This window comes from Loxodonta africana, chromosome 22 (genome assembly GCF_030014295.1).
Source record: "Loxodonta africana isolate mLoxAfr1 chromosome 22, mLoxAfr1.hap2, whole genome shotgun sequence".
NCBI lineage: Eukaryota > Metazoa > Chordata > Mammalia > Proboscidea > Elephantidae > Loxodonta > Loxodonta africana.
The window spans coordinates 70,382,328-70,396,965 of NC_087363.1; the positions used below are offsets into that span (position 1 = coordinate 70,382,328).

Sequence of the window (14,638 nt, forward strand, 5' to 3'; positions counted from 1 at the left end):
ATAGCAGGTGGGCCAAGCTGGGCTTGGAAATAGGAGTGGGACTCAGGTTAGCAGCCCTGGGAGGGAGCTCCTTGCAGGGAATGACATAGCAAAGCCTCTTCCCATCTCTTTGCCCTTCCCCCTCCTGTCTTTTTCCGTTTGCTGCACTTTCTCTTGTTGCCTCCCACTCTTCCCTCTCCCTATCCTGGTCTAACTCCTCCCAGTGTGGCCCAGGGGCCTCCTCCAGCCCCACCCAGGTCCAGGCAAAGGGCCTGATGTCCTTCTGGCAGGTTTGCCCCCGCTGACTTGCAGGCTCTGGGCTCCATCTAGCTGCTCCCCTGACAGCACAGGAACAAAAGCGTAAGAGGCTGTTCCACACTCCCATCATTTTCTAAAAGAAAGGAATTGACCCAGCCATCTGTAAGAGAACAAGGCAGAACCTGTTTAGAGAAAACAGTAAATAATATCAGCTCTTAACCACTGAAGCATGCAAGAGTGAGAACACATGAACATTGTAGAGTTTATAGCCATCATAAAGCATACAGACTCTTAGGAAGCCAGTAAACAGGGGTTTCCAGCCACAGAAAGCTTTACAAAGCTTTCTTCAAGAGCTGGATCTGTATTTTTATTAGTCAGAAAGAAGTAGCCCGGTTTTATCAGAGTTTTAAAAATCATGAGGCAGCCCACTGCTTTAAGTCTTCAAGCCCCCAGCCCTGTGGGCAGCTCTCACTCCTTCCTGATCTTTTCCTCCAGGAGCTCAGTGGGTAGCATTTGCCCTCAGCAGATGGTGTAAGCAAAGTGCCCCCAACAGGCAGAAGCCCCTTGTAAGGCGAGAGGGCCTTACATGAGCATCCTCCTTGTGTACTCCCCCTTCAGCAGGGGATCAGCTAGGGCCTGGCCAGCAGTCCAGGAGAGGGACAGGAGGCCAGCACTAAAGCTGTTGAAAACACTACAGGACACATTCTGAGAGGCAGGAGTGGATTATCCAATAGGCAAGGTGAGCACAGTGCTTACCTGGCTTACCAGATCACCTGTACATTTTTTCACCACATCAAAGATTCTGCTTCTAGGTATAGCTGGCATCTGTCTCTCTCCCAACCCCACAGCACCTTCCTACAGAATCAAAGCCTCTTTTCACATTTACAATCCCTGACAGGGGTGAATGACCCAGTAAGCAAGGTAAGCACGTGCTTATTTGTTCTTACTTACTAATCTGTAGTGAACAATTTCAGAGCCAGGTCTTTCTTAGAACTTACTCTGTGCCCTCTGCAAACCCTGACATACGCAGTAAAAAAGGTGCCTTGATTGATTCAGGTTCAGTTCTTTGCATTGCTCCAGACCATCCCCGATAGTAAATATACATCGTATGTGTGAAGTACCTTGGGGTATTTTTACCTTGGGGACCTGGTTTTCATTAGAAAAAAAAATATCGTGTAAGATTTGCTAAGTTGCTTAGTGAGAATATAGCTACAGGATAATAAAAATATTTGATATTGAAAAAAAAAAAAAAGACAGCTATCCTTGGAAGACTCCAGAGTACTTTACAAATGAGGATCATTACTCAGATTTTTATTTTTTTGACCAGAAAGTGAGAGTCACCAGGTACTTAGAGGAAGGAGTTGTCAAAGACCTCTGATTTAGCAGCAGGGCTCAAAGGAGAAGTCAAAGTCAAAGTCTTTTTAAAAAAATTGGAATAGAGCCCAAGACCCTGGCTCCCATGCCTTTCATCGTAGTGCGACTAGCTCACTCCAGGATCCATGGTCTCCACAGGCAACGGCAGAGATCCACAGCAGATGTGGTCTGGGACCTCCTGCGGTCGGGGCAAAACCCTCGTGGGACCAGGCTGACTGATTGTGACAGAGATGTTGGTCATGAAGAGAAAATCCAGGGGCTTGGAGAAATGTAGTCACTGTCTCCAGTTACGCTGCTATGTTCCTTAGCATGTTACCTAGGGGTGTGTGTGTGTGTGTGTACGCGTGCCCATACACATACACATGCGCATTCCCAAATTCAAGCCTGGTGACATTCTTTGAGGTTCACCAGTCTATCCTGTGATAACTGCCCAACATTTTAAAACGCAAAGATTCTAAAGACTTAAATCAATAACAAAAATTTCCCTTGCCTACTCCTGTCTATCTCCCACAGGCAACTGCTCTCAACTCTTTTAGCTATTTCTTCAAGCATGCACCTCCATATTTCTAAATTTCATGATTGTTACTTATGCTTTCTCTATTGTAAACAGCACCTGTTGACTTCCTGTTATAGCAGAGGAGGAGGTAACTCTCCTGTGCCGCCCTTCCCCCTTCCTCACCCTCTACCCTCCCCATATCGTTATAGCAAAACGTTTGGCTAAATCAATAGAGAGACATCGTATAAATGTCTAAAAATTGTTCACTGAAGAGACAGGTGGCCTACTTTAATAGCTTACTTTTCTGTATGTCTTTTAGCTTTTCCTGGAATTATTGCTTTGTCATTTTACTTGAAGAGTTTTCTATGTACCTATTTGTAATATTTCCTGATTGTTTTCTCATACCAGCCGTATTTCTGTAAGTATTGTTTTTTCCAAATGCTTTATCAATTCCAACTTTTTTCTTGAAAACCACCACCACCTTTTAATCCTCTATTTTGGGTAGGTTGTCTCTAGGCTCAATTTGGGACTTCCCTTTACTACATTCCTTTGTTGTGTACTGTGCACACATGAGTGCACACACAACACAACACACCCTGAACAATAAAAGTGTCTTCTTCTTTCTTTTTTCCTTTATTTTTCTAGAACATGTCTAAAAATATCTTTATCTTCACATTTGATATTATAGTTTGGCTAGATACAAAATCCATGTAGAAAATAATTTCTATCTAGAATGCCTTGAAACCTTCTCCAATGCACGTTGCTGTGAGAAAAGCTATGTTGTTCTGTTTGCTGATCTTGTACGGGGCCTGTTTCTTTTTTGCTTTCAGAAAAAAGATTCCTTATTCTTGGCATTCTGAAATTTCAGTGATGTGCTTTGGTGTGGGCCTTTTCAATTGGAGAATAATGTCCTTCAGTCCTGGGAAGTTTTTAGTATAAATTTTTGATAATTTTTTCACTTCTTTTTTCTCTATTCTTTCTTTTGGAGTTTTTATTGTGCTGGTTTTGGTACTCCTGAGTTTGTTCTCTATACTTCTTTAAAAAAAATTATTTTTCAACGTTCTGTTAATTTTTTACTTTTAGGTATGATACCTTAAAAATTTTAAGACCTCTTCTTGATAAAAGAACATACAATTTTTGTTTCATTGGTCCAATATCTTTTGTCTTTTTTAATTTATTAGTAGTAGTTTTCTCAAAGGTTTCTTCCATTCGCTGCATTATCTCTATTTCCTCTGGTTTTCTTATGTTTTCTGTTTGTTTGTTGTTTTAGTTTTGGTGTGGTCTTTCTCAAATGGGAATATTTCTTAGATTTCTTGTGAAACTCCATTGACCCTTCATTTATAAGAGAGGCACATAAAAGCTGGATACAAGTTCTGTGTGTAAAGTGTCACTTGTTGGCAGATGGGCTTCATTGAGGGTGACCAGGGTAATCTAGCTCTTCACTGGGAGACCCATTTAGTTTCATAGTATATTTTCTCCAGGAATGATTAGTTTCTCAAAAAGAGAACCCTCTGGTCCCTTGACAGAACAGCATATGTCCGATTTCTTGCACTCTGGAAATAAGGTTAGGAGAGGGCCGGGGGGGAGGGCAACACTCAGAATGCAGACTTACACTTAATTTGCTTGTTACAGTCCCACATTTTACCCCCTACTCTCACCGAGCCTATGTTCCAAACTCTGGAGCCTGTTCCATTTCTCTAGAGAACTGATAAATTTAAGTGACGTGTCTGAAGTTTCCACAGCTCCTTAGTAACTGCACAGAAATTGAACACAAGGCATTTTGACTCAATTAGAATGTAAGCTTCTTGAAGACAAAACCAAACCAAAACCCAAACCCATTACCATCAAGTCCATTCCAACTCAAGGTGACCCCATGTATTACAGAGTAGAATTGCTCTGTAGGGTTTCCTTGGGTGTAATCTTTATGGAAGCGGATCACCAGGCCTTTCTTCTATGGAGCCACTAAACCCAGTGCCGTCAAGTCTACTGGGTGGGTTCAAACTGCTAACCTTTAGGTTAGTAGTCTAGTAGTCAAGCACAAGCCATTTGCGCCACCCGGGGATGTTTCTTGAAGACAGGGACTATACATTATACAGTATTTGTTCCCAAGACCTAGCACAGGGCCTTACAAATTACTATACCAGCAGTCCCTGGGGTTAGGAGTGTCCAAACTATGCACAGCTGACACTTGCCCTTTAATGTTACGTGAATTTGTCCTCACTTTGAAATGATTGACCCAACCCCTACTTGCAACAAATTCTTCATCACAGTCGCCTTCACTTGCTGCACATGCCACTTTTAAATCATTGAAAAGGCTTCAAGCCTTTTTTGCACTAAAGTGAAGCTAAATAAGAACCATATGCACCTGTTCCGCCTTACCAACAAATTCTCGAAAGACACACTTAGGAAAGATCTTGTTTGTAACCTGGGGATTGCCCGTACACAGAAGCCGAGGAAATTTCTGCCTTGAGGAAATTGCTGCTCCAAGCTGGGGCATCCCCCTGACCTGGCAGCTCGTATTTGTTTACTTCCACTGCTAGCAGTGGAAGCGCCGTTTTAACCAGGAACCGTGATGTACCTGGTTACCTGGAGTTTACTCTCTCATCGGGATGCCCAGAAGGGTGGTTATCAATGATGTGAGTGGCCCCATCCAGCCAGCAGAACATAGTGAACAGAAAGGAGCAGTAGTATGTAGTAGCGCTAGAATATAACTGTCATGGCGCAGGGAGGAGCAGGAGTAATAGCGAAGTGGGAAGGAAGGAGACCGTGACCGTGGATTAGCCTGTTGAAATAGGACTTATTTAGGGATTCAAAGAGCAGCAAGCAATCAACAGGGGACTCTGCCGGGAGGTGGCAGGACTCCTGCTACCCAATTTGAGTCCAGAAACAAGAAAGACTCCAATCACTTTGTAGGGGCAATAAGGGAACACAATGGGGGAGGGTGGGGAGACACTGGTGAGAATAAGGCAGGGGCCCAGGTAAAGTCAGGCTGGGGCACTTAGCTAGTTGTTTCCAAGGCAGAGCTCCAGAAGTGCATGGAAGGACTCATTCTGCCACCCTAATGGCATGAGACAGGGACATCATCCCAGGAACGGGACAAGGGGCCCTGTAGGTGCTGGACTGTAATGCCTGCAGCACTGAGCCAGAGCTCCTCACCCTGGATGACTCTCCCCAAGCCTGGGGGAAGCAAAGCCTGGGGGTAACATAGGGAAAAGAGCCATGGGAGGGCAGGGACCCACACAGGACCTTAAATTTCCCAAGACTGGACTCTGTTTCTCGATCTGCAGTCTTTTTATGCTTGGAGTTACTGCAAGAGGGCTTTGAATTTTTATGTGGAAATATTGCCTATGTACTAAATAAATAAAAGCATTACCACAGTTACATGAGAATTCCAGTATTTCCTGATTTAAAGGGGGTTTTCATACTTGAAATGGTTGGAAAGCTCTGCTCCAGGCCACAGGGGAAAATACGATCATGATATCCATTTGAGCACTAAATCCTGTCCCTCTTCTTTGACCTCGCAGGAAGATGTTGAAAGAGCAATACATTGATAGAACACGTGTCGCTGTGTTTGGGAAGGTGAGTCGGTGCTATCCTCTGTGTCAAACACCCTCAGTTCAAGAACTTTAAACTGCTGCATCATTCAGGCCTAATCTTGAGTTATCGAGAATGTCTCTGGTTTGGTGGCATGTGAGCAATTGCTTTTTTGAAAAGCAAGAGGTTCGCTGCTTAGCGATTCCAGCAATAGGAGCTTTTCTTTGATGCAGTCATTTATCAATGTTCCTTTGTACATTATCAGGAAGGAAAGAGAAAGAGAAGGAAGGTACTAGCTGGAGAGGTCTATTAGGGTCTTAATTACTCTTCTTACATAGCTCTCTGTCTGGTGCCACTGGCAGAGAAGAAAAGGCATCGGTCTTCATTTCTGTAAGTTTTTTTTTTATGCAACTACATCCCTTTAGCAGGTTTGCTGAAATGGGAGGCAGGGGGTAGGGAGATTCAGGCACTGAACCATCAAGCCAGAGAAGCAGCCATCAGGCAGCCCATGTCAGAAGGCTGAGGCCTGGGGCTAATGGAGGCCCATGGCTGGGCATTAGGTCCCTGGAGAGCCAGTTAATATCCACCTGGTCCATGGCCCCTGCATGGTAAGGATCAGCATGAATCCAATCCCCAAAATGTGGAGATTGATCCACTTCTCACACTCCCACTTCTGGGCTCAGGGAGGGCTCGGTGCTGGTCATCTGTTGTCACCATCCTACCTGCAAGTATCCTGATGCCTTTTCAATAACACAAGTATCTTTTAGCACTCCTTACTTCGAGGTTTGGTGGACTCTATGGTTGATGTCTCCTCTGAGGACACAGCCCTCAGTTCTTGTAGCTGATGGGCATCTGACAGCCTCCCCACGTTGTCCCCTTTTACAGCTCCTCTTAGAGTCTGCAGTTGCTCATCCCATTCATGGTCACATTCAGTCTTCATATCACACAAAACTGAGACCCAAAACAAGGGAAGACTCCCATCACATAACATTTAGTTGGAAAGGTATTTCCTTCCTTTAAAACTTCTCAAGTTAAAATTTAAAAAAGAAGAAACTATGTGAAAATGGTTGCTTAGGCCACTGATGGCATTGTGTCTGAGTTTGTTCTCATGACTGGGTTGTTGACATGTACACCCACTTATGTCTCTCCTTCTCTCCCTCTCAGGATTATGGTGGGTACCTGAGCACTTACCTCCTCCCCGCAAAGGGTGAAAATCAAGGTCAGATTTTCACCTGTGGCTCTGCTGTCTCTCCAATAACAGACTTCAAGCTCTACGGTAAGTAGCCCCCACCAAGCCAAGGGCTGAGCACCCCCCCCCAGCACGTCTCCCTGTCTCCCCATTGACACCTCGCTCCCCCACTCTCCTAACTCCAGCCACCCACTATCATGGGATCCTATGCAAACAGGTGATACCTCATGGAAAGCACCTGGGGAGGGAGAGGAGCAGCTTCCAAGTCATTTTTTTTCAGTGAAATTTTTCAGCCCATTCGTGCAAGTAAATCTCATTCCTGAGAGACAAGCCCAGTGATAGAAACCAGCCAGTGCTTCCTCTGGCTGGTGGTCGTGGGAGTTAGGAGTCTGCTCTCCACCTGGAGTCTGGCTGGGGCCCAGCTTTGATTCACGTGTTGCTGGGTGTCCAGCGGGCAGCGTTAGTGGTTGAGAGATAGTGCCTATTTGATGGTGGCACAGCAGAGCTCTAAAGAACTCAGCTCTCCTCTGCTCTCTGCCGCCCTTCCTCTCTGGCAACACCCACAGCACCTGGCCAGCATCTTCCTGGAGAGCATGACTTTTCCTGGCAAGGGCTGGGCAGGATGGTTTGTCAAGATGACTTGCTGTAGGACACAGAGTGATCAGACCGCCGAGGCATGAGAACCAGACCCCTGCCAAGACACAGAGGGGCCTTGTTGTCAGTGTTACGGGGGTCAGGGCTCCCCATACTCTCCTCCCTCTGGTCAGCCAGCACCTTTCCCTGAATGTGAATGGCTTTGTGACCTAACACATATTGTTAAGGGTGCTGAGAAATCTTGCGGGGCAGGGGAGGGGGCTCTGAGAATTGGCAGCAGGACAGGGCTGCAGGAGGGATGGGTGCTGAGCCCTCGCAGTCCAGATGGTGGGCAGGGGTGACTATGGGTGGGACCGAGTTTTGCCTGCTGTTGCCACACCCCCACCACACTTACCCTTCTGTCAGAGTCACCACACCCCCACCGCACCCACCCTGCCGGCAGAGCTGCACACTCTACCACCCCCAGGCCCCACCGGGGATTCTGGGCATTCCGGGGACTAGTGGGTACTGCTGCCCTCTGGCTAGCCCTCAACAGATATGCTGTCTTTGCAACGTGTCCTTCCCAATGCAAAGTTCAACTTTTAATTTTACGAGAACTCTCCTAATTCAGAATAATTTGAAATGACTTGTCCCATGGGAAAACAAACAGCTTATTTCGCATTTTTCATATTCAGTGAGATTTTGATAATTTTTTAATCATACGATTTCGAATTTGCCTAGTTCCGATCCCCATACTTGCTCCCAGCCAGCATCTTAATTTGTCACAAAGCTCAGGACTAAAAATCCTGTGAGTTGTCACTTCTGATTAGCTGAGGGTTAACCTGAAACCCTGTGGAAGTGGTTTCGCACCACGTCCTCCCTGGCCTGCTCCCTGACACCCTGACAATCACAGCCCTGGTGAAGGACTCGCTCTGCTGTAATGATCTTGCAGACCTCAGGCCCTCTTCAGAACCGGGACCTGGAGCCAGGGCTTGGCGGGTCACTGCAGGAGGAAGAGCACCTTGAGCTGCAGATATGCCTAGAATTAAAAAAAAAAAAAAAATTAAACCCTGGTGGAAATCTGTCTTCTTAGTATCTATTCTTTATTCTGTATTCTGAAATGAAGTAGGGGTTAGCCTGTTTATTTAGGATTGAGATTAATTAGATTTTGCTTTAATTAAGGTTTGCTGTACTGATAAAACTCTAACCACCAACCAGCATTAACATATTTAAATGTCACAGCTATAGCACTGTTTACCCATGTAAAGGTCAAAAGAAGTGCGCTGTGGCAAGTGAAGGTAGCCCTTCCCACCGCTCCCCAAATGCGTATGGAGCGTCTGGGGAATTTTGCACCCCACAGGGCCTTGAGGCCAAGAGGTAACTCTCCTTCCTCTGCTTCTGTTCAAGCCTCTGCCTTCTCCGAAAGGTACCTGGGCCTCCATGGACTTGACAACAGAGCGTATGAGGTATGTCTTGGCATAATTGCCCCGTGGTAAAACGATCCACTGGGTGAAATCGGTCTTCTCTCTGACCTCTTCTCTGAATTCACTTCTCCTACCCCTCTAGCCCCCAACCCAACTCTAGAACACTCTCCCTTTCCCAGGCCTACTCCTGTGCCCTCTCCACCACCAAAGCCCCCTCTAAGCACACTTTTGGGATCCTTCCTCACGCCATACTGTGACATTGGGTTAACGTGGCCTCTCTCAGACAAGTGTGCAGTTGGGTCTTATTTCTCGCTATAGGACTTTTGGGACTAGGAAGGGAGTTGAAAACGTGTTTCGATGGAGACCCCTTCCTGGGCCTGTAGAAGCATTCCGTGGAGGTGACTCCTGTGCCTAAGGCTGGTTCTGCTTTGGGAGAATAAGCTATCGATCAGGAAGCAGAAAGCGCCTCTGAGAAAAAATGTAGCTGTTGTGGAGTCAACTCCAACTCAGAGTGTCTGCATGTGTGCTTTAAAAAACGTGCTCCGTAGGGTTTTCAGTGGCTGATTTTCTGGAAGTAGATCACCAAGCCTTTCTTCTAAGGTGCCCCTGGGTAGACTGGAACCTCTAACCTTTCCGTTAACAGCCAAGAAAGGTTAACCTTTTGCACCACCCAGGGAAATCACAACAATTCAATTAAGTCCACGCAGCATTAGACAGGGTATTTCTTCACCTGTGTGCATATAGCAGGCCAGGGCCCTCGGGCAGGGCTGAGCTGTGGGTTCTGAGTTGAATCTTTGGCATGGACACCTGGTTGTCATTACCCCATCCTGTCCCCTGATGGCCCTCTAAGGCCACCAGTAAAAAAAACAAAAAATTTGTTTTTTTTTTTTTTTTTTTGTAGTTAGGAGAAATGCTTTTTCCTTTCCTCCCTTCAGTTCCAACCTCTCCCTACAAATAATGAAATGCAGGAAGGCTGAGGCTCCTGAGATTGCTGTGTGTTGCATTCCGGGTGCAAGTTCTCCGGGAACTTCTCAGTCAAGTTCCCAGTAAAATAGCTGGCTACCTGCAGTGCCTCCCACTAACGCTCTCCCTTTGCCTGTGCGTGCACAGATGACCAAGGTGGCCCACCGCTTGTCTGCTCTGGAGGAGCAACAGTTCCTTATCATCCACGCCACTGCTGATGGTAAGGCCAGAAACATGTCTATACAAGCATCACCCTTGTTGGCGCTGTGGGTTCTGACAAACACTTTCCTCCTTTTTTTTTTTTTTAACAGAAAAAATCCATTTCCAGCACACAGCAGAACTCATTACACAACTAATTAAGGGAAAGGCTAATTACAGCTTACAGGTATGTATGTACGCATCCACTCAGTTTCCCACTTGGAGAGCAGCATTCCTTTCCACAGAGAGAGAATGATTTATTGGTGTGCACTTTGTCGTTTGTGCCATTTCCGCACACACCTGTGTTATCGTTATGGGCTGGGCGGCCACAGGCAGATCAGACGAAATAGCACACGCTAAAGCGTACTTCTACTCAGCAATGACAGAGCTGTGGTTCAGCTCTTAATAAAAAATAAAAAATAAATAAAACCTCTTTAGGACTACCACTTCTCCCTCCCCCACCGTGCTCCCCCTCTGGGCAGTCATCAAGTAGCCAGCAACCAGGCAGCCCCAGAGAGGCCACCGCTGCCTGAGCACCTGGCGTGTCAGCCTGCGGCTCTTGCCCGTGTTGCTCAGAGCACCTCAAGCAGGTCCTGAGCTCTCGCTCACTAACCAGAGCCACTTCTATGGCGTGGACGCCAACTCCTGGCCACCCGTGTGTGTCAGAGTAGAACTGTGCTCCATGGAGCTTTCAGTGGCTGATTTTTTGAAAGTAGATCACCAGGCCTTTCTTCCAAGGTGCCTCTGGGTGGACTTGAACCTCCAGTCTTCCATTACCAGCGGAGCTCATTAACCATTTGCACCACCCAGGGACCCCTTGTCCCACTAGCCTTCCACTCTTACTGAACACTGGCCAATTTTCCAGAGCCAGGTGTGCCCATGGGTAGAACACCGCCTTTCCCAAGACACCAGCACCTGGCCATCCCCTCGTTAGCGTCCCCGCAGCCCCAAGCCCAAACTCTCCAGCAACACAGACAGCTACTCCCAGAAACCTCTTCCATTCACTTCCTGCCCTCTCGCTCCTTCAGTAAAACAGGTCCAGGGATAAATGGGAGATTTCCTCAGTCGAGCACCTTGGGTCCCTCAGAGAGCCCCAGCACAGCACTGACCCCCCCTTTGTCTCTCAGCTCCTGGCCTCCCTGCAGCACGTGTGGGCTGGGCTGGTCAGGGAGAGCTTCCTGAAGGAAGGGAGTTTAGCCCAAGTGTTGGCGAATGGGGAAGGAAGGTCTTAGTTAATACTAAATTTTCAGATCGTTGTAAATGTAACAGTTGCCATGGCACTGTTAATACATTTTACTGACACACACAATGCGGCCATTGCAGCTAAAGAGGTGGCTCTATCTGTGCTAAAGTGGGTCACTCTCCAAGCTATAAGGCTAGGGTAGAGCAGCAGGGATTCAACAGTGTGCTCATCATCCTCCATCCATGTGCGTAAAAGGCCCACGCTCTGTCATGCTTGCAGGCACAAAGAATACCCAGCGCAAACACTCAATGAATAACTCTCGGTAAGGGCAGGGGAACTGGGGACTGGGAAAGGAGGGAAGTATACTTCTTACCCTATACCCTTTTGTACTATTTGATGTTTTAATGTGCATATGGTAGTTTAATTACGTCCTTAATAAATACTTTGAAATAAAGGCAAACGCCATCCTCTTAGATAAGAAGAAGACAGGATTCAAAATGCAGGCAGCCATCTGGTGCCATGGAAAGTGTGGACAGACTTGGATTTGAATCCCTGCTGGGCCACATACCTTTGTGTGAAACGCCACAGCACCCCTTTGGTATAAACCAAAAAACCAAACCCCTTGCCGTCGAGTCAATTCTAACTCCACAGGGTAGAGCTGCCCCACAGGGTTTCCAAGGAGTGCCTGGTGGATTTGAACGGATGGCCTTTTGGTTAGCAGCTGAGCTCTTAACCACTGTGCCACCAGGGTTTCCCCTGTGGGATAGGAGGTGTCATTACATGGGTAATATAATATTTACCAGTTGCCGTTGATTTGATTCTGACTCGTGGTGACCCCAAGTGTGTCAGAGGAGAACTGTGCTCCCTAAGGTTCTCAATGGCTGATTTTTCAGAAGTAGACCCCCAGGCCTTTCTTCATGATACCTCTGAGTAGATTCAAACAACTAACCTTTCAGTTAGTATCCAGGAGCTTAACTGTTTGTACCACACAGGGACTCCAAATATAATAATTACCTGCCATCTTTTTTAGCACTTCCTGTGCCAGGCCTTGTTCTAATCACTTTAAAGGTACTGTTTCATGTAATTCTCATAAAACTTCACGAGCTAAGTCCTATTATTATCATCCCCACTTGATACAAGTGGATACTGAGGCTGGGAAAGTTACCTCGTCAAAGGTCACATGGTAAGCGAGTAGCCAAGCCAGGATTGGTCTGGCCCCAGAGAAGCAGGACTATAGGACGCAGCACAGAAGTGGAAGGTTTCATCCATTCAGGAAAGTTGTAGAGAAAGCATGAAATTCTTTCCATTTCTTTTGGGAGTCCTGAGCCCCCAAGACTTAGTCTGCTGCCTCCATAGACCCTGAGCGTATATCCGTGTTGCAAATTCAGACAAGCCCAAGCCCAGACTGTAATGAGTTTGTCCCGTGAAGAGTTTCTAATTTATCCAGCCAATTTTCCCTGAGCACCTGTTGCAAGTGCTGCTGCTAGTGCTCTGGGGGTTAGTGGTGTTCAGGAGACTGGCCGACTTCATAACTAGGCTGATTTCTACCTGAGGCCCCTTCTACCTGCGATGCCTGGCAGAGTGTCAAGGAGGAGGAGGCCCTTACATCGAGACCTAACTGTTTGAGAAAATTCTTTTCGTCAGCTGAAAGTCAGAGCTGTGTGGCCCTGGGTTTTATTACCAAAAAAAAAAAAAAAAGCCCAGACCCATTGCCGTTGAGTCCCTTCCAACTCATAGTGACCCTATAGGACAGAGTAGAACTGCCCCATAGAGTTTCCAAGGAGTGCCTGGTGGATTTGAACTGCTGACCTTTTGGTTAGCAGCCGTAGCTCTTAACCACTATGCCACCAGGGTTTCTGGGGTTTTATTAGGCCCATATTTTATGTACGTCCTGGAGGAAATATTCTCCCAGCCCCATGGGGAGGTTAGACCATGAGTGAGTAACTTCTCGTGCCTTCCTTTCAGATCTACCCTGACGAAAGCCATTACTTCCATAGCGCCATCCTCAAACAGCACCTATATCGCTCCATCATCAACTTCTTTGTGGAGTGCTTCAGGATTCAAGACAGACTCCCCACAGTCACGACGAAAGAGGATGAGGAAGAGGACTAACCCTGTGTCAGCCTTAAGCACAAGCGAGGCTCTTTCTATAACAATATGCAACTGAGAAATTTCCCCTGTCCCTCTCTCTTCCCTCAGAGGTCTGGGGCGGCGGCCAGAGTGTTATGTTCCATAGCATGTGTGTCTCAGAGACCAAGGCAGTTTTTCTCCAGAAATGAGCTCCTTACCGGGTGGAGGTACATCGTCAACGCATGCCCAGTTCAAGGTGGGAACAACTTGGCCTCAGTGGCATCGCCTCCTCTAGGCCCCAGAGCAACTGCTGGATCAGATGGCCCCTTCCACAAGGAACAAAGCATGAGGATCAATGGTAGCGAAGGCCTGCTTTGAGGCCTGGAAGAAACTGGCCCTTAAATTCGAGCTAACAAGCAGTAGTAGCATTAAGACCCACCGTCTACTTTAGCGTACCACATTCCCCTTAGCGGCACCACATCCTGTCCCATGTAACCGCGCCATGGAAACCACAAGTACAGCACAGTTACTTTAACAGTACGTGTTCATGCATCAGCTTGCTCCTTTCTGTAAAAAAGATTCCACACTGCTAAGGGGCTGCACGAAGAAGACAGACCTCCTGCTGTACAAAGCATTACTGTAGCTATGCTAATGGTTAACCTTTTGGAGTTAATTCGTATTTTTCTATGGTTTTACCTAACCCTCCATTGTCTCCTGTCATGCGGTTGTTTTGCTGTGTTTTGCTTTCACTTTGTTTTCTTCAGTCAATGTGTAGCCTTTCTGCTTTTTGGATAAAGAAACAGATTGGAAGTAACTGCTTTCCTCTAAGGGTTGTCTTCAGACTTCGTGGAGACATTCAAAAAGCTGAGGGGAAAAAACGTTCAATACTATTCACTAAAAAATAAATAAAGAGCACTGCTCTCCCATAGAGCTGCATTGAGACATGGCTGTAGACTCACCATTGTCCATCTACATTAAAACCATCTTTGTCCTCCTCAGCAAGTTGTCAAGTCTTTTCAGATGCCATTTGGTTAAGAAACAAAAAAGACAAAGCTCTGATTCCACCCCAGGTCCATGTGTGTGCCGGGGTCACAGGGGTCTCCAGAAACATGTGGAGATGAGCCAGCTGCAGTCTCTCTCCCCGGGATTGCTCCATTGCCCTCTCCCTGCTGCGAGCAGTAAGGCTGATGTCCTATGTTAGCCTTGTGAGCTATCCTTTGACCAAATACACAGCCAGTGCCCACAGTGTATATTTCATTTTGTTGTATATAAGAAAGGAATGTGTGTCCGTCATTGTGCAGTTGTCCCCTGCCCACACCCACCAGTACTAATCTTATGTTTAGCATGCATGCTAACACTCCTTGGCTGATCCGAACTCTTTAGAAGTGATAGTTTGA

General features: G+C 46.7%; 1 protein-coding gene across 1 annotated transcript in view; it reads left to right on the forward strand.

Annotated features, from left to right (window-relative positions):
- Window positions 1–13,520, forward strand: part of DPP6 (dipeptidyl peptidase like 6) — a 1,008,238-nt gene extending 994,718 nt beyond the window's left edge. Inside the window, exons 21-26 of the mRNA XM_064275114.1 lie at window positions 5,632–5,686; window positions 6,806–6,917; window positions 8,811–8,869; window positions 9,938–10,010; window positions 10,102–10,175; window positions 13,137–13,520. Of these exons, the coding sequence (XP_064131184.1) occupies window positions 5,632–5,686; window positions 6,806–6,917; window positions 8,811–8,869; window positions 9,938–10,010; window positions 10,102–10,175; window positions 13,137–13,283 (520 nt within the window). The 3' untranslated portion in view covers window positions 13,284–13,520. The remainder of the gene's footprint in view (window positions 1–5,631; window positions 5,687–6,805; window positions 6,918–8,810; window positions 8,870–9,937; window positions 10,011–10,101; window positions 10,176–13,136) is intronic.
- Window positions 13,521–14,638: the final 1,118 nt, after the last annotated feature.